This window comes from Cyprinus carpio, chromosome A9 (assembly GCF_018340385.1).
Source record: "Cyprinus carpio isolate SPL01 chromosome A9, ASM1834038v1, whole genome shotgun sequence".
Lineage (NCBI taxonomy): Eukaryota > Metazoa > Chordata > Actinopteri > Cypriniformes > Cyprinidae > Cyprinus > Cyprinus carpio.
In genome coordinates this window covers 2,292,989-2,313,930 of record NC_056580.1, presented here as the reverse complement: position 1 = coordinate 2,313,930, position 20,942 = coordinate 2,292,989, and the positions used below count along the sequence as shown (strand labels likewise).

At 38.2% G+C, this 20,942-nt stretch overlaps 1 protein-coding gene across 1 annotated transcript in view; it reads left to right on the top strand.

Annotated features, from left to right (window-relative positions):
• Positions 1-20,942, top strand: part of LOC109091404 (neurabin-1-like) — a 41,500-nt gene that overhangs the window by 11,295 nt on the left and 9,263 nt on the right. Inside the window, 14 exon segments of the mRNA XM_042763141.1 lie at positions 10,228-10,360; positions 10,876-10,996; positions 11,293-11,397; positions 13,523-13,643; positions 15,053-15,211; positions 15,297-15,350; positions 15,433-15,662; positions 16,219-16,315; positions 16,409-16,481; positions 18,094-18,245; positions 18,343-18,604; positions 18,966-19,017; positions 19,120-19,191; positions 19,484-19,682. Coding sequence (XP_042619075.1) covers positions 10,228-10,360; positions 10,876-10,996; positions 11,293-11,397; positions 13,523-13,643; positions 15,053-15,211; positions 15,297-15,350; positions 15,433-15,662; positions 16,219-16,315; positions 16,409-16,481; positions 18,094-18,245; positions 18,343-18,604; positions 18,966-19,017; positions 19,120-19,191; positions 19,484-19,682 — 1,830 coding nt within the window.

The window sequence follows — 20,942 nt, the reverse complement described above, 5'->3', positions numbered from 1 at the left end:
GAGCCTTTGAAGCTGCACTGAAACTGCAGTTCGGACCTTCAACCCAATGATCCCCATTAAAGTCCATTATATGGAGAAAAACACTGGCATGTTTTCATCAAAAACCTTAATTTCTTTGCGACTGATGACAGAAAGACCATCTTGGATGACATGGGGGTGAGTAAATTATCAGGAAATTTTAATTCTGGAAGTGAAGTCATCCTTTAAGTTTAGGTATGGGGTCGGATTAATGGATCTAGAATATGGTCATGCAGAATAAGGCATTAATATGTCCTTTATAAGTACTAATAAACAGCCAGTATGCTAGTAATATGCCTGTTAATAAGCAGTTAATAATAGTTAATAGTGAGAATTAGTCCCTTAATATGTCCTTTATAAGTACTAATAAACAGCCAGTATGCTAGTAATTTGTAATAGTTAATAGTGAGAATTAGTCTCAAAATACCTTCACAAGTGAGATGCTTGTTAAAACAGGTGTCAACAGTTTTCTATCCCTAACTGCTTGTGATCCGATCATCTGAGATGTTCATACCTGTGGCATGGTGAAGAGCAGACAGCACCTTATAGTTAGTGAACAGGTGATGACACGGCACTGCGGTAATGACACAGTGGTATTTTAGCACATAGCTGCTGGCATCTCAAATACTCACACCACAAATAGTGCCGTATGTGTTGATACTTTAAACATTTGTTGGTGGTGTGCTGTATTTTTAAAACGCTTGAGACTAGTGTATTTGTAGAGTAACAGTTGCCTGCCTGCGCGTTTCTCATGTTCTCTCTGAAAGACAGGGGAATTTCTGTAGGTGTGTCTGTAATAGTTAAAATCACAGTGGCAGCTGAAGCGTGTGTTTTATCTCTGAACCCCTCTGCCCTTGATTCCCGCTTTGTTCTAATGGTCTAAACTAGCATGCTGGATGCATTTTTTTTTTGGCATGAAAATAAAGCAATAGTGGAATTGGATCCATGTTAATGAATAAAACAACAGCGATAGTGTCAAAAATAATATGGGTAATAATTTGTATGGTACGCAATGTAAAATTAAAGTTCACTGAAGAAAATGTTGCTGTGCAGTTTCTAGGGTGTTCTGGGAGGTTGCTTGGCCTAGCAAGAAACTACTCAAGAAATCCTAGTCAAAAGAGCCTTAACTTAAAGGGTTACTCCACCCCAAAATGAAAATTTTGTCATTAATCACTTACCCTCATGTCGTTCCAAACCCGGAAAAGATAAGGAACACAATTTAAGATATTTTGGATGAAAACATGGAGGCTTGTGTCTGTCCCATAGACTGCCAAATAAATAACAGTGTCAAGGTCCAGAAAAGTATGAAAGACATCGACTTTATTCAACAATTTGTCTCCTCTGTGTCACTCCACATCACCGTAGTGCTATTTTGGCGAATCTGAGCAGTACAGGCAGCGTATGCTCTTCTGTGTCAGCCGCGCTATGTGGATGTGCTGTTTTCTTTCAAATCAAAGCGTAAATATATGTAGAAAATATATCCTTGTGGCACGGCTGACCCAGAAGAGTGTATACTGCTTGCGTTCAGTGATGCGGAGAGACACAGAGGAGACGGATTGTTGAATAAAGTTGTTATTTTTGTTTTCTTCACGTATAAAAAAGTATTCTTGTCGCTTCATAATGTTACAGTTGAATGGAGTATTCTGACGATGCTTTTCATACTTTCCTGGACCTTGACACTGTTATTTACAGTCTATGGGACAGTCACAAGCCTCCCGGTTTTCATCCAAAATAACTTAAATTGTGTTCCGAAGATGAACTAAGCTTTTATGGCTTTGGAACGACATGGGGGTAAGTGATTAATGACTAAATTTTCATTTTGGGGTGGAGTATCCCTTTAAAGGCTCAGGATGGGTATAGTTCATTTTCCTCTCCATTTCATGTACAGTTGAGCAATGCATGCAAACACTTTTGTTATCGTGAGCACACAGCATTCGGCATGTGCACACTACCTAGTGGACCATTGTTTTTGAGCGCTCCAATCAGTGCTGATGAAAATTGTGCACAAGGAATACATACTTTTGGGTTAAAGGCCTGTTCAAACCATCATGATATTCGGCACAGAACTTAGGTCCAGTTTTTGAAAGTGATTGCCTGTTCAGACCGATGTGATAAAACGGCAAACAGGCTGAATAAAAATGCAAATCCACTCTTTGACAGTAGGTGGCATGAATTGGAAAAAAAATAAATACTGTGTTACGCAAGGACTTTCTGTTTCTGACACCTGCTTGTTACGGAGAAGTAAGTGTAACATTTGACACATTTGCAAACAGCCATTTAGATTTTCATACGTTTTTTTTTTCTGTGGTGTAAGTTGAAGTTAAATTCTTTATCAGGACACTTCAGAATGTGTGGTATAGCTAAATTGTATTCAGGAAATCTGATTGGCATTTGCAATGCATTTTTTGTAATGCTGCTGTATTTTGAAAAGAGCTATGTGGAGATATATAATAATAGGTTTGTTTTCTAAATTGTTTATCAAATACAATAGTGCAGAGATAAGAGTGCTGACAATGTTACCAGAAGCATGACTCTCATTGGCTGGCTAACTTTTTTCGCAGTGCTATAGAAAAAAAAATTGTTTATCAAATACAATAGTGCAGAGATAAGAGTTGTTATAGAAAAAAAACTTGCAATGGCATGCATGTCTATTCAAATTAAAACATTTATTGCACTGGATTTTCACACCAAACTTTTTTCAAATTTCCATTTTGCTTTTCACACCAAACTTTTTTATTTTTTTCTTTTTGAATGGCTTGGATCTCTAATGTCCTCCAGTTGAAAACTGTCAAGATGTGCAGCAAAAACTAATACTACTAATAAATAAATGCATTCAACAAGTTTAACAAAAATGAATAAATTACATAAGTAACATTAATTCAGCAAGTGACTAATGTTGATAAAATAAAACATAAAGTGCTAATGATAATGAACAAGTCTCTCTTAGCGAGTCAGTCTGTTGTTATATTTAGCGACGCAAGGCGTGTTGTTCCTGTTTACTGTTTGAGAGTGCATTTGTGTGCTGTCGTGTCCTGGATGGGGCGTTGTAGCATTATGAAGTGCACCTGCCGTGCGCCCCACCTCCAGGAAGTTCAGCAGCCTCTCCTCAAAGCTACACAAAAAGTCTGAACAAACACACGGGTGTGGCGCTAACATGGGACTACTCGTGTTTCTGTGACACACACCAGCCATCACCTGAGGAATCTCGCTCGCTCGCTCGCTCTCTCTCAAATAGTTTTGAATTGTGCAGCGGTCTTCTTCTTTGAGTCATTTCCTCCTGTGCTCAAAGAGGTCAAGGGTCAGTTGTGTGTAACCAAGTCATAACCCCATGAGGAAAATAAAGGGGTGGAGCTTGTCTAATGGCTCTGCAGAAATGTGTCGCCTGAAAGTTCATTATTAGAGAGTCAAAATAAGACTTTTTACACTTGTTCTGCATGATGGGTGTGTTGGATTTAGAATGCGAGTCACACTTTTCACACACTTTCATAAAACCCATGAAACGTTTGTGGGACATAAAAGGTTTGAAACAATATTGCGGTGCGTAAATGTTGAGAATTTGTATTGCTCTCAGGATGAGGATGGGAGAGGAAGTCAGAAGGTGTTTGAATGTTGTCGTGTAACTGAGGCAGGTGTGAACAGCGCAGCACAGATTCTCTTTCTCACTCTCAGAGACCATGAGCGGTCAGGTTTCAGCAAAGAAAAGGAACATTGTTTGAATTGCTGGCGTCGTCCATGGCAACAGGAGCGATGGAAGAGAGAAAGAAAGAAAGAGAAAGGAGGAAAAAGAGGCCAAGTGTAACCACAGAGCGCTGTGAGGTCAGTGCAGGCCTGCCATTCATCACACACACACACATACACAGAAAACCTCAAATATATTCAAGTTAATTAACACACTTTCTCTGTCTCGCTCTCTATTGTTTTTCTAGATGGATTTTCAGTGTGTTCATAGTTTCAGTCAAGTTTAAATGCTAAAAGTCATTTTTATAACCAGTATTTTTGTCGTGCTTTTCCAGTAAAAAATATATAAATACTCTTAAAAACACATTTACTTGAGATGGCTTCTCTTTATAATGTGGCGCCCAGCCGACACAGACTGTTGTTCAGATTAAATCAGGTGAGAAGTGTGGAGGAATGTGAGCGTGAGACAGTGTTTCCTGATCAGCTGCTCAATCTACAGCAGATGAAATCCTATTTTGCATGAGTTATGTGCATGCAGTCTGAATTGAATGGAAGTTAAAAGCGGCAACAAGTCTTTCTCTTGCATTTGCCATCATACAGAGCAACCACTTTTGTCCAGTCCACAAGACAAAGACTCTAATGAGCTGTTTTTTTTTGTTTTTTTTTTACTGTCCATTTCAACTGTTGCAAACGCAGGTCTATTTATACGGTTTTGTATTGTTGTAGTGTTAAAACCTCTAATTAAACTTTAAAAAAATTTTTTTTTTATGTGTTATAGTTTTTGAAACTCTTAAAATATCTTAAATTTCAAACATGCAGAGATCCTGCATTAAAATATGGTAGAAAAGCAGTATGGTTTTGTTTAGCTTGTAGTTAAGACCAATTATTATTGGTTAGGAGAGTTAGTCCCTGTGGTTGAGAGAGAGAGACGACTGTGTGTGTGTGTAGACAGAGAGACGTCTAGTCGTGTGAAATGGAGATTTTGTTCAAGGTCTGGAAGCTGAACTGTTTTTTCCAGTTTTGGGACTACATTAATTTATACTCCACCATCTTCAATCTAACCCTGAAACACACACACACACACTGTTTTTAAAGATGCCATATTTAACACGTTTATGCACTTTTATTTTTGCTGAAGTCTTCTTTTATATTGTTAGCAGGGCTCATCACATGTACTGAACCCTGGGTTTTTTTTTTTTTTTTTTTTTTTCGGCCCAGTTTGGAAAGTGGTTCAGATTTTTACAGATTTTTGCAAAATTGTCATAGGCCACACCACACACACACACACACACACACACACACACACACACACACACACACACACAAATAAATAAATAAATAATACAAATATTTAAAATTAAAATTATTAAATAAAATACAAAAAAATAATAAACAGCTTCTTGACTTGACTGTAGTTCTGATAAATAAGATTTTTACAACACCAAAATTTAGATACCAGAGAAATTTTGCAATTCTCGAATCTAATTTCAATACCATCACAATCAGCCTTACTAATATAAAGTTAAACATTATTAAAGAAAAGTGACTGTCAGAAATAAAATAAGAACAAATAAACATGTTACAAGCAATATCTCAAATATACAAATCGACTATCCCGACCATCTTTGACGCTGACTCGAGTCCTGTGTCAGTCAAAACAGAGACAGTTTTTGCTGCTGTACCTTTAAGATGTCTATATGTAAGTTAGCACTGCTAAGTCTTACTAAGCAAAATGGAGCTCATTGCTCTTGATCAGGACTCACCAGTTGACTGATGCATGATTGATATGTAAACGTGGGTGGTCATAAGATAATGACTCGTGGTTGTGGCATCTTTATCTTAACGATTCCTGGATGAGCTGCTTTTTAGTTCAGCTTTAATATATATTCTGGGTGGTCTGTGGAAGATATGATACACTGAACCCTTATTTAAAAGATCAGAATGTTCAAAATGTTGTCTGCTGGAAAGTGTCATATTATCTAATTAATATTTTAAAGTAAAACAATATGGCATAATTGTGCTCACACATGGAGCTTTCCAGAACTGTGACTGTAACCAGTGAATCTGCCTCTGTGCTGTTACTGGACTTTGGCGTCATCCTGGTATATTCGGATGTATTACGTCACATCAGAGCTCAGCACATTTGCAGTGACCAGCAACGCTGCTTTCTGTGCTGTATATCGTTCTCAGAAATAAAGTGTCTCTTTTTTTCTGCTCCTAATTTGGAATCGGCATCTTTAATTCAAACCACAACCCTCAATGCTATAAACCCAGATTACAAAATCTTTTGGACGCCTCTAAAATGTTCTTTCCCTCTAAAACTGCAGTTGGAGAAGCCCTCTAAACCTCCAAAGAAAGAGAGGTTAGTGCTGATGATATCGGTCTCTTTGTGTTTACTTCTTAGTAAATTTTTGTAGTTCTCAGGTGGATTTATATGATGATTAAAAAACGTCTGTTTCCTATCTGATCAAAGTATGGCGCTGCTAGATGTGCTGACTTGCTGTGTGTGTGTGTGTGTGTGTGGCAAGATGGTGGCAGGTTGTAGGCCACTCGCTGGTGCAGGTGAACACCAAAATGCTGATTGGAAAAACTAAACAACCACACCCACTGTAATCGCCATTGTTAATGCAATGGGTGCAGACAAGATGCTTTGGCAGCTATTGTGGACTATGTGCTTGATCACAACAATCAAGCTTGCATATAAACAAGCAATACTCACCGGGAGAATTTACCAACAGCCGCTGTTACCTCATGTTTCCTCCCTTGGATCCCATCTACCGGGAGAAGAGCTTACGGTACTCTGCTGTCTGAGCATCAGTGGAAGGCTTTTCAGTCTCATGAAAAAATCTACAGAGATCGTCTGAACGCCAGACGCCAGCGTGAGAAGAACTTTGTTTCCTCTGGCTATGCAGATGATGTCCAGATTGCCTCCAGAGAAGAGTGAGAGAGTAATTAAAAACATGCCAGCCAGAACAGATTCTTTTCTGAAATGGCCCGGCCTGGAGATTCAGGACACATTCTGTATGAGAGGAGGAGTGGGGGGAACAGGTGGTACCGCTCAAAATCTGATAAATGTCCTGTGTTTACAGTAGCAACAAATCTATTCATGTATATTCTCTTTGTGTGGCATACACTTATCTTGGACATAAAATTAATATTGCAGGAGAATGGAAAGAGCAAGTAAACATCATCTTGTCAGAGGTCACATGGAGGCTGGACCTGATTGATAAATCTCCACTGCCACTGACCATGAAGCCAGAGGCTATGAGACAGGTGGCACTGTCTAAAGTACAACATCTGTTCTCCAACATATCCAGCAGAAAGTGCTGGAAATGCCATCATTTCGCAATACTTTTTTATCGACAATTATAAAATATTGCCAAAGTTTATGGAAACCCACCTAGTGAGCTTAGTGTGAAAGTGGTTTGGACTAAATACACATAGCACTCGTATTTTCATCCCCAATGGGAAGGAGGACTGGGGGTACCAAACGTGATATGTGTTTATACCAGCCTCTTCTGAACGTGTTGAATAATGATGACAAATACGTTAGGGAGCTGGCTGGATCCTCAAGGTGCCGTTAGCCAGGGACTCAGAGCCACACTTCCTTGACTTCAAAAGAAAACCCAGTGGGAAACTTGACACCCACTCTGCTGGTTTTGGTGTCTGGTCAGACCGGCCGGACCTGAATGACCTCTGTGTAAGAACTGGAGTATCACTGGAGTGGGCTCGGTCTGACTCTGGGACGGTGAGGGTCTCAGAGGATATTATTACAGATTCCCTGATCTGTGTCAGAGCAACAGCCACATTCGGTGGATATAGCTAACATCCGCAGGAGCCCGGCGAACTCTCATTCATGGATTTACATCAGTATCACCAAAAACAACACTGGACTGGACTGGACCTACAAGGAGGACTTGCATGTCTTCCCTCTGCTGATAACGCTGTTTCTCACTCGTTTCTTAAGAACACTGCGCTCAGTGAGGACATTGCCATTTTCACAGTAAGAGCCAGATTACCAATTCTTCCTACTAGACTCAACCTTTCTATCAGGTTCCTCACTGTCTGCATCACACTACAGATCAGATCTCATATCCTGAACGGCTGCCATGCTTACAAGGGAATGTACATGGCACGCCACGACAGAAGAGTGGACCTGATAGTGAGAGACCTTTAGTAAGAATATTCAGATCCATCCATGTCTCAGTATCTCAACAGTAATATTTTCTCATGTGTCTGCTAATACACCAGATGTTGTTGTGATTGATGAGGAGTGTGAGAGGTATTTGTTTTGGAGGTTGCATGCACCTTTGACTCTAGTATGGAGGAAGCTTTCATGACTAAAGTCATTAAATATCAATCACTCCTCAATACCATTTCAAAGGTAGGTTATAGAGGCCAAATACTTGTTTTTATATTTGGCAGCTTAGGACACACACACAGGTTGGTTGTAAGAGGGCTTCAACAACTTAGGATGCCCAAAACAAGGGCCCAAACGCTTGGCAAAGTACTATGCCTTGTCCTCTATCATAGGCAGCCGTCATATATGGCAGAGACGCTGTTATTTATACCCATAAGAACTGAGTGATATGCTTAATATTGTGAAGACCCGTTGCATGCAACTGGTCCGTGATTTTGTACATGTATTTAACTGCATCTATAATATTTATGTCCTTGTAGGTTATTTCTTTTGAGTGGAATTAAATAAATTGTTAAAATGTTAATGTGTAGTCGCTAAAGCTCTGACATGCTCCAGGTAGTCCACACACAGAACTGTTTACCAGGTAAAATCACATATCTGAAAGAGTCCTAATCACCCGAGTTTCTCTTCAGTCAACAGAGCCTCGGAGGAAAACGTGTGTGTGTGTGTGTGAGAGAGAGAGAAATAGAGCTGGCAAAGATTTCAGCTTTGACTTCATTCATTCAAAGCTTGGAGCCCAGTCTGTGTGTCTCTCCACAAAATAATACTATTTAGGCTGTAGTTTAACTCTGTCTACAGTTGGATTCATTTCATATTGAGCTTCCCCTCAAATTTCTACTCTCAGGCTGATAAAATATAATTAGTGGAGCCCAGTGAGATCCTTTTACTCAAACCCAATCTTATATTGTTCCTCTCTCACAGTGCTCAGGCTTAATCCGCTTTCACGCTGTCCTGTTTCACACACACATTGAACTATTTTCATTAATCGAGAGAAGATTTGATAGACTGTTTAAAGGGATACTTCAGCCGAAAAAGTCAGTTGTCATTGTTTACTCACATTTTTATGTTGTTCCAAATACGTAGGATTTACTTTCTTCTTTGGGACACAAAAGGAGAACTATTTCTAAATGGAGGATTGATTTGAAAAATACAATATAAATAAATATTTTATATCATTTGACTTAGGGACTATCAAACTCCAAATAAATAAATATATTTATTATATTGTATTTAGGTAGAAATAAATATATAATATAATATAATATAATATAATATAATATAATATAATATAATATAATATAATAATGGACATAGGGACTATCAAACTCCAAATAAATAAATATATAATATAGTATAATAATGGACATAGGGACTGTCAATCTCCAAATAAAGAAATAAATATATAATATAATATTAATATAATATAATATAATATAATATAATATAATATAATATAAAAATGGACATAGGGACTGTCAATCTCTAAATAAATATAATATAATATAATATAATAATATATATATTATATATATTATATTATATATATTATATAATTATAATATTATATTATATGGACATAGGGACTGTCATTGACTCCCAAATGTCCATTATTATATATATATATATATAATATATTATGGACATATGGACATAGGGACTGTCAATCTCCAAATAAAGAAATAATAATATAATAATATAATAATATAATATAATATAATATAATATAATATAATATAATATAATATAATATAATATAATAATGGACATAGGGACTGTCAGTCTCCAAATAAATAATTAATAATAAAATAAAATTTATACAATTATAATTGAATTGGGAAAAATTTTAATTTTAGTAGTTCACCATAATCAGTCAGAATTTCTGTGTTTGTGGCTGAACAAAATAAATAAATAAATAAATAAATTATATAATAATAAATAAAACATAAGTAGTGCCACCCAGGTTTTCTTTCCGTATCCTCTCAGTTTCTCAGCTGTGGCCTGGTTCACTGAATTGTATGTTATGTTTAATGAGTTTTATATCTTGACTCTTGTTATGATTGTTGCTTGTTTCTGTAGACGGTCACACTGCATCAGTTCATCATACAAATTCATTGTATGCCGTTTTTGTAAACTTCATTGATTAAAGAATGGGGGAATCTCTAATAAATGGTTTTGTATGTGTGTGTGTGTGTGTTTTGTTTCATTGAGATGTTCAGTGTTATACTGACCAGTGATCTAGGAAGGGGCTTCATCTCAATAAAACACATAATACGCACTCTGAAAGATGATAACGAATAGTTATAGTGACTGTTGTGTCTCTGGGGTTTCAGGTGTACAGCACGTTCTCTAATGAAGAGTACGACCGGAGGAACGATGATGTGGATCCTGTGGCGGCGTCTGCCGAGTACGAGCTGGAGAAACGGGTGGAGAAGATGGACGTGTTTCCCGTGGAGATCGAGAAAGGTGAGGCTGTGTGTCTTTCACAAAAATACTCCATGATTAAAATGATTTAAAATCAATCATACTTGTGAAATTGGTTGATTTCGATTAGAACTGAATACCTTTAAACAGAGTATTCTGCACCTCTGTAGAGTGTTATTTGTTGTAATTGACTTGTAATGAAAGAGTAACATCCGTAATTTAGTTTTCATGCTGACTTTTCCATCTCACTGAACCTTAGAATTAAACTACTGTAGCTTTAAAGGTTTGGTCACATTAGTGGGCAAAAATAGGTCCATTGTCAGCAGTGTAGAGATGTTGGCTAGCCTCTTTGCATGTGAAATGAGTAGAGACATCCCTGCAAAGATGCTGAACTCTGTATATATTGGTGGTCATATGTTAAAGAATTCATTGTCGATTTTTCTGATTCTATTTTTGGTTTAATCCCAGTCATGTTTGAACTGAGGAGGAACTGTATGTGTTAGAGTATGTCAGAATGAAATCGATGAAGACTTGCTCACTCTTTTCTCTTTGTGTAGGTGATAAAGGGCTGGGGATCAGTATTATAGGGATGGGTGTTGGGGCAGACCAGGGTCTGGAGAAACTGGGCATCTTCGTCAAGACTATCATGCAGGACGGAGCTGCAGCGAGAGATGGGAGGTGAGCTCTTCAGATAAATCGAAAGATGAAACATTTGGACTGGCACTAGAGAATTTCTTACAGCAGGCAGAACAATAATGTAAAAAATAATGCAAAATATGACTACAGTGTAATTTAACAAATGTAATGTATTCCTGTGATGACATTTTACAGCACTGGTTAGAGTTGTTTGTCACCAAAACAGTTGGCTGTTCTGTCTGTAATTAAGCATATGTTGATGGTTGCTTTATGAGACATATGAATCAGTATTACTTTTGTCACTGTAATATCATCATGGACATCATTGTCTGTTCCAGGATCCAGGTGAATGATCAGATCGTGGAGGTGGATAGCATCAGTCTGGTTGGTGTGACACAACTCTTTGCTGCGACCGTCCTCAAGAACACGAAGGGAACTGTCAGGTTGGTCCTGCTCTGTCGTATATACTTACATTCAGTCTAGTTAGTTTAGGAGGTGCTGCAGGAAATCACCACAAATGTCATCACAGATGTCTTTCTTAATTTCTAATAGTCTTGTGTTGCTAGACTTTTGCCTATGCAATGTGGTCGACATCACATCATAACTGGCCTCAAACACTGGACAAATAGATAGGATTAGACCATCTGACTGCCATCTGAAGTGAGCTAGCATACAGTAGCTGTTGTTTTTACATGATGAAAGAAGCTTGGGGTGAGGCATGAGACTTGTCATCGGAAACAGAAGTAGCAACAGATTTTGTCCGTATTTTGACATAAGATGGGACTTTATATCTAATGTTTGTTTATTGGATTTTGAGGTTGTTGCACTCAAAGAGAGCGAGATCTGAATGTCCGCTTGCAGGGACAGGGTTTTAGCAGACTGAAAGCCTGGAGAAGTAGAACTGTAATGGAGAAGTCTGTCATTTCACTGGAAGATTGACTTAAGGCAGTTTGATTGAAAATTACAACCTCACAAATGGATAAACCGTCAATACCATGCATTTAGAAAATAGATAGGGTGAATTTTAATTTAATGCTGACTTTAAATCAGTGTAATTACTAACTCGCATGCGATATATAACTAAACAGTTGCTAGTTATGTAATCAAAAAACAAATGGCTTTTATTTAGTGTATAGTTTTGGGATTGTAAATGCTCAAACTCTATAAAGGTTCACCCAAAAATGAAAGTTATGTCGTCATTTACTCACCAAATCTCTAGGAGTTTCTTTCTTTTGTTGAACACAAAAGAAGATACTTTGAAGAACGTGGGTAACCAAACAGTTGCTGGAAGCCATTGACTTCCATAGCATTTGGAAGTCAATAGCTACCGACTAGGGCTGCACAATTAAATGAATTTCTAATCGCAAGTACAATAATGGATGCCACAATTACGTAATCATTCAAAGCAGCAATTCATCGTTCAAGGTCCATTTATGTTATTCTGTGTTCTTAAGATGTGTTTTTTTCTTTCTACATGTCATCTTAAGGGTTTTTCCATTGTTTTAATTTTATTTTTTGTATAACATTATAATACCATTCATATTTTGACTTTTTTATAATTTAAAGAAGAAACCTACCCGATGTATAGTTGACATTTGAGGCTTAATTCTATAGAAAAGCACTAAAAGTTTTTCAGTTAGAGAGTTTTCAGCTTGTTTATTTTAATATAAAAATACAGCATGCAGTTGCATCAAACAATGGTATAAACATCATTCATTGTAAATTGTGATAATTGCAATTAACAATCACAATTACAATTTTTAGTATCAAAAAGTGAATTACAAAAAGTGAATAATCGACAATTATGATTTTTGTCATAACCGTGCAGCCCTACTACCGACTTTGTCACCAACATTCTTCAAAATATCTTCTATCTACCGTATACACATCAGTCTCCACAGATAATCATGGAATCTAAGTCAAATGTGTAGTCTGGATTGAAAATATACATGGGTCTGCCCCAACAGACACAACAAAATGAACGATTATATAACCAGCGTTTATCAGCTGAAAACAAAACAAAAATCATTCTGAAATTGAGTCCTAAGTATTGTTTCTCTGTCGTAATAAATGTGGTGTGGATTTCACTATTCTCATAGAATTAGAATGTTAAATAAATGTTTATAGTTGCAGTTTCGATCATGATAACTTGTATTTATCAGGCCAGATCTGCTACACGCGCTGCTGCAGAGCAAATATGGACTTGCTAGATACACAGATATGCTGATATGAGCATATAAGATATGCTGAATAAACAGGCATACATAAATCCTAGACAGGTGGAGCTGGGGGAGGTGGAGGGTTTCTGTGGTTTAGGACCAGCTTGCACCGAGCACAGAAATTGACCATTTAAATGTTGAGTAAGCAATCTCACTGGCTGCAGAAAGTAGCTCTCCACGAGCAGGTTTGGAGACCCATGCACTGGGCTAGGAGTTCACCACATGCAAATAAACAATGCACACACTCACACAGGCTCCGTTGTTTCCTCTCTACCTGATGTCAACAGATCAGTATACGCTACAGACATAATCATCTTTGTTTCCGCCTTGCTCACCTGTCAATGTGCAGGTTTCTGATTGGCCGAGAGAAGCCAGGTACTCAGAGTGAGGTGGCCCGACTGATCAGTGAGACCCTGGAGCAGGAACGGCAGCAGCAGGTGGACGACACATACGAGCAGTCCACTGAAGAGGTCAGTCAAACACAACTCATGGGCTTTTTTCTTACACCCCGCTTTTGCATTGTACAAGTTTGGCTCAGTATCAGTATGATTTAGTCTGTTTCTGTGTATTTCAGTTAGTAGTTCTGAAAGTCTCAGTGCATTTATTTTAAATTCATAAATAGATGGTGTACCAATTTGCTTGCTTTCCCAGTTAGTGCTTTACCTCGTGATACAAGCAGTGTGAATGAAGAAACATGCACTGGTGTGGTTACAGCCAGTGTTGGGTGTAATGCATTACCAAGTAATCAGTTACTGTAATTCAGTTACCTTTCCCTTAAAAAATTACAGTAAAGGATTACTCTTAATTTTCCTGTAATTTAATTACAGTTGCATCTGATGTAAATGCATTAAATACTTATAGACTATAGAGCAATTCTTTATAAAACAATAGTGGATTTAACATGAAATGTTTTAATGTAACCATCACCCTGGTCAGTTCAAGAATAATTTATGCAATTTCATGTAATTTATTTAAAAGAAATAAAAGAGCAGTGTCATGTCTATCTTTGTATTGTTCAACTGGTCGAGGTTGATTTGGAATTTAGAAAGTAATTAGTAATAATACATAATGCGATGCTTTTTAGAGAGAGTAATTAGTACAGTAATTGAATTACACTGTTGAATATATAATTAGAAGCTAGTAATTAGTTACTTTTTTAAAGGTAGCTTACCAATACATGCTCAGCATCTACCAGCAGGGGCTAACTGGACCATGCTAACTAGCCAAAATTTGCCAAATTGGTCCAGACGTACCTTTTTGAGTTTATTTGGATCTTTGGTTGTCGGAGGGTTTTAAGGTGCATTCACATTTAACGTTGCTCTCTGAAATCCATTTCAATAGTAATGAAATCCATTTGAATCCACTGAAGTGCATTTCAGAAAAGTTCCCCATGCAGGTTTTATTAGTCATGTGAAATCGCTGCATTGACCGACTGTGTGTGAGCTGTGCAGTATGCATTGCTATACTGTTGACAGTGTACCTTTTTTACCATTTCGTCAAAGTTTTGCTCATCTGACCGCACGTTTAGACCGGAATCCTGCACAGATGAGTTAAAGAAACACCTTCAGACTTTTATTAGCCATGCTGTAATTTCACCAGAACAGCTTTGCTGAATGTTCACACGTATGCAAAAAATATGTAAAAATCCACAATGTTGAATGAGGAAACAGATTCGTGAGTCTATTCAAAATCGAAGTGGGGTTTATACCTGCTCAGGAATATTAAGCTTGTGAATTCTGAAAGGTTAATGTTTCACCAGTGGTTTTTCAGTATACTTGGGTTCATTTAGAAGTTGTTTTCTCAACGTGGCTCTATTTTTGGACTGCCTGTTTCTTGTTTTGTGCGTTGCGTCATGTCTGTGTCTCTAATGTCATGACAGGACGAGCACTACGAGGATGAGGAGGAAGGTGGGGAAGATGGCATCCTCGATTCGAGTTTCGGCAGGAGGAATGTGGAAGTGTTCGATCTGCCCGAGAGTGAGGAAATGTTCCTGCCGTCAAACATGGACGCCGCTCAACTGACGTTCAGATTTAAAGAGGTAACAGACTTTTGTGCTTTTCATTTCACTTTCCTATAATAGACTGCCATTAATGATTTCTGTGTATATTTTGTTTTAATTTCAGCTCCAGATAAAACACACTATTGCAGAAGCCGAAGTAGATGAACTGAAAGAGAGAGTAAGAACTTATGGACCTTCTTAACTATTTCTATCAGCAGTCCCCGTGTGTTTTAACTGATCAGGTTTTGTTGATGCTGTAGTTGAGAGAGTCGTGCGAGGAGCGTGTGGCGTGGGAGGAGAGGGAAGCTCAGTTAGAGAGGAGCGTTCAGGAGAACTCGGAGAGGATCGCTCAGATGGAGAAGAACTGGCTGGAGGCTCAGGCTCTCTGTAAGAGCATCAACGAACAGCTCAGTGACACGCAGAGCCGATATGAAGCTCTGGATATAAAATACAGCAAAGCCAAGAAACTGCTCAAGGACTATCAGCAGAAGTGAGTGGTGACGTCAGCACTAAGCTTTCCATTAGTGAAGTTTTACGGTTTTGGGATCATCATGTGACATCTTAATAATTGTAATAACTGTATGTCTTCAAAATTCTCAGTAAAGTCTGCAATTTGCATGGATGTGTGTTTTTTTTTTGTATGTAGGTCTAATATATGCACTGATCCAGAAATCTCCACTTCAGTAGCACTTACATACATTGCACTTTCCAGTTTTATTCCTGTATTCTGAGTGTTTTTACAGAGGGGTGTCTTCATGTATAATTTACCGATTTATATAACATTTTATTCTTAAAACATGGTGATAAAAACTGTTTTTTACTGATTTATGGAGTGATAAAGAGATCTCGAAAAATGACCTCCAATATGTCAACAAAATGAAACCAGAATTTTAAACCTGACTTCATCAAGTGTTCAGATTTCTGTTCTGGAAATATATGCACAATTTGTGCATATTTAATGAGATTATGAATAATTTGCATATCTTAACATGCCATTGCAGAAATTAGTAACAAGCCTTCTGATTGGCTGGATGTGTGTGTTGCAGAGAGGCAGAGTATGAGCAGAGGGAGGAGGACTTAAGGAGAACTCTGGAAGAGAGAGAGGCTAAATATAAAATTCAGATAGAGGATCTGCAGCGCAGGGTGAGAATTAACAAACCTCATTTGAATTGAACTCGCACACACAAAGCTTTCATGTTCTCTGATTCCTACATCTCAATCTGTCTCTGTGTGCAGCTGGCCAAGCTTGAATCTGGTCATCGTGAGTCTACACTGTCAGGCAGTAAGTCTGCAGATTCAATTCTGCTGGGTAAGTCAACGATCTCAATGCTTTTTAATGGCTGTCTAAATCCAAGAATAATTAATGTGATTGTGAGATCATACTGAGCCCAGTTATAAGACAATGGGCTAGTGTTCTTATTTGTGTTACTGACAATCCTGTTTCAGTGCATCCTGTTTTAATAACTGCTTGTCCATCTGTGCAAATGTTAGCACGTTAATTGCTTAAAAATAATGTTTCTTCAACAACAGTATTGTGCAATAGTGTTTGCTGACGTTGTTTCTTCAGATGCAGAAACTAAACCCAGCACATGAATTTTTCCGGAACTGTACAAAGCACCACTCTTGTTGTAACCAAAAATGAAAAAAATACAATAATAAATAAATAAATTGTAGGTTGGTCTGAGATGGCCAATCAAATCAAAGACAGGCTTTACTGGTCAAGGTCAGTTTTATTCGTATAGCACCTTAAAATAACATGAATTCAGGCCAAGGTGCTTCACAGTGGACAATGACAAAGTAACAATCAATCAAACACAGTAGTTTCAAAATCAACATCTGAATCCATAAGACAAATAAACCAAATATTAAATTAAAACCCATAATGGCAAATTAAATTATGAATGAAGTAAGCTAACATAGCTAAGTTATGAGCAGGTCTGAGAGAAGAGGTACTTTTTCAAGGACAGTTTAAGAGTGTAGGTAGTTAAAGTCTCCATGAAATCAAAATTAAAGTTTTTTGGGTGTTGGTATCAATATGTAAGTCTTAAGGTTATCTTTAGGGCAGTGTGCTCCAAAACAGTAACAAAATTCGCATTTAGAAGATATAAGCATTCAAAACTTGCAGTTCGTCACTTCCGCCAAAACAGCTCAACGATTTTTATCTCGTCACATCGCACTTCATCTTCTCATCAAATATTCTGACCAATCAAATGCTCTCTAGAATCCGAAGCACCCGCCCCCAGCAAGCACCAGCTGAGATCGGTCACTTGTTCACAGTGTAGTATTTGTTGAAAAATGTAGGCGATAGGGAACAATTCAGACAGTGTAAATAAGCTTTCTATTGGTGCAAATGAGGTCTGGTTTCACATTGTTTCATGCAAACTGCGGCAGCGCACACAGTCTGATCCGGACTTTGGCTGCGGTCCAGAGACGGATCATATGCGCGAGTCGGCATATATTAAAAACTTTTGCAACTACACAGCCTCAGCATGATTATGACCACTATTTTGTTTTACTAGGGGGTAATCTATTAGACTGTGGCTGTCAAATGGGGCTTTACCGAGCAGCTCAACGGCTCTGGCCCGAAAAGATATAAACAAAACGCTACATGCTATTTTAAAAAGGGGGCAGGGCTGCTAGATATGTCCCGCCCTCTTTTCCTGTTTCAGTTGAACTTACGTCACCACATAGAATAATGCTGCGTGTTTCAAGGCCCTTTAGGGGACCTTTAAGTCTCCAGATGGTCTGTTATCCATCGTCAGTAGTGTAGAGGTGAAACAGTGTTCACATAGAAGTCACTTTCAAACCAAGCAGATTTCTGTTGGGACTGCAGCGAGTTCACTTGACCCTGAGCAGTAATTCATACAGCTGGAGAGCTTTCAAAGGATCCCTCAGTCAGTTCACCATGAATTGTTCTCCAGGAGCGGACTGGAGTGAGGTGGTTCCTGAGACGGAGCGTTTGGACACCAGCGCCCATCGTGCAAAGGCCCAGCTGGCCCAGAGGTCCAAACGGCAGCCGCCGTCCCGCAGTAAACTCAAAGAGACGCTCAGCTCGCCAGCAAGAAGCCCACAGGTCACACAGAGATCAAGAAATGCATGAGCAATTGACTGCTGTAAAAACAATCCAAAACATAAATTTTAAACAATAACTTGTCTTGTCTGTTTTTCAGGGTGATGCTGAGAGTCAGTCTGTGAGTCCCGAGTCTCCACCGCCTCGTAGGAGATCGTTCCAGGAGAGTGTGTCCCTGCCGGTCACCATATCTTCCCCTGCTAACCACCCGAAGGATGAAGGTTCTATTACGAGCAGCAGCCAATCAGTGCAGAGGGATCCTCAAGACCCCGCCCTCTCCTCCCCTAAAGACTCCTCCCCCTCCGGCTTCCTACGGAATGTAAAGAAGAGAGAGTCCAAAGGCAAGGGCAAAGAGGTCAAAGGTAACAAGCTGGATTTAGGTTCCTAGTAGAATGGCGCTTTTTACAATAGACATGTATTTTCCAAAAAAATAAATCATTTCGTCTACTGATGGCATTTGTTTGCACATCCCAACTGTGTTTCTTGACATAATTCACTACAGAAATGTCAACTAAAGTACAAACATGTGACATAATTTGTGCCAATCACAGTTTGGATGGGACGATATGCACACAAATGCACCCAAACTATGTCTGAAGTGCAGAAATTTTTATATATGCTGCCATAATCTCTTGAAAATGAAGTGCTATCAATCCATGTTAGCCTGGCCATCAGATGTTTGTCTATGTTTGCATTCTGATATAATTATTTTTTTTATTTCAGAAGAGTCTAATGATGCGGCTGGAAAAGCCAAAAGAAGATTCCCCGATTTTGGGTAGGTGCAAAATTCCCCACCTTTTCCATTTTGCAGTGTAAGTAAATGAGCATATAATTTAATTTTGGATTGTGTTGTTTTGTTGAATGCATTTTCTGATAGTGGTTTAAGGAAATCAGGAGGAAAAGGGAAGAAACTAAGCAAAGACGCTACGAGGGCATCACTGGACAGCAGGTACACATGAACACACACACTCACAAACGTATAAAGTGAGGACAATTTTACACTTCATCTTTTAATGTGGATCCAAATCCGTTTGACATTAGTTGTCAGTGTGAAAGCGGTTTTCCAAAATCTGGTCCTCTGTGAGGAACCACATATGTACTCCTATGTACTTTTACCTATTGGTTTGTGCAAAACCGGCTAAACAAACAAAAAAAAGTTGGCATCAGAATGCGTTTCTCATGGCTTCCAGTACGCAGAGCTTGTGTTTTCTCTCCTCATGTCTCGATGTGTTGTGTTGTAGGGGTTCAGCGGAGTTACTGGAGGAGTCAGGGGCCCGAGTCTCCCCTTCAGAGTCCATGACCTCCGTCCCCACCTGCATGCCCTTCTCCTGGTTTGGAGAGAAAGACAAAGAGCGCGACAGAGATCCGTCGTCCTCGTCCAGCAGTCTCCCACACACCACTGCAGACGCCAGCGAACACAGCCACAGCTCCAAAAACAAGGTGACAACTACTTCTCTCTCAGAGCACTTCTGCTCCAGGATTGATTCTCTTGCCAGAACTATTATAGATCTTCAAAACATAATGACCATGAAATGACTTTCATGTATGAGTATGTGTGACTGCAACTTTATTTATAAAACGGTTATCTTAATATGTGGAATGTGAAATCCCGTCATTTATATTACTCTTAATATCTCGACCCTTGCAGTTGTAGAGCAAAATAATATGGATATTTGGCATTTTTTTAACAAATAGGTACAAAAAGTTTTTATATGAGCTGTTTTCTCTTTCTTTTTTGTTTATTTTTAGCAATGAACATTTAAAGAAGCAAAAAAATCAAACAAAAGTGATCAAATTAAGACATTAGATGTGCTTAAAACTAGATAGTATTCATTCTAAATGAATCATACGTTACATAATAGTTCAGTTTTAATGCTTCACAATAAAAACATGGGCTTTAAAAAAAGTCAAGGCACACCAGATTATATAGTACTCGTTAAAAATGTCCATGTACACTACTTGTTCAAAAGTTGTTTTTGCAATACGTCTGTTATGTTTACCAAGGCTTCCATTCATTTGATCAAAAATACAGTAATATTGTGAAATATTACACTTTAAATAACTGTTTTCTACTGTAATATATTATTAAAATGTAATTTATTCCTGTGATGCGCAGCTGAATTTTTAACATTGTTACTCCAGTCTTCAGTGTCACATGATCCTTCAGAAATCATAATAATATACTGATTTGCTGCTCGAGAACCATTTCTGATTATTATCAATATTAAAAAAAGGTTTCTTCTTTGAATAAAAAAAGTTCAAAAGAACAGTGTTTATTTGAAATAGAATATATTTGCTAACAGTTGAAAAGTCTTGCCTGTAACTTTTGATTAATTGAATGCATCCTTGCTAAATAAAAGTATTAATTAAAAACATCCTGAAGTTTTGAACAGTAGTGTATGTATGGAAGACTTATCTAGTGGTGATCATTTCTAGTTAAACTGAGTCAAATGGGAGAACAAACCAGCTTTCTGCCAAGCACACGACAAAACTAAATAATAAACAACAAATATCTGGCATCCAGCTGGACTTGCTTTAGTTTGTTTGTAATGGTGAGTTGCTAAGGAGGAAGTAGTGTGGAAATGCTCTGGGTTGAAGCCTGCATCCACACGGTTGTGATCATTCATTAGGCTTGAGCCGAACAGACTCAGAAAATGAATTCAGGAGCCCTTTGAGCCCTCTCTGTTTCATCAGCTCCAG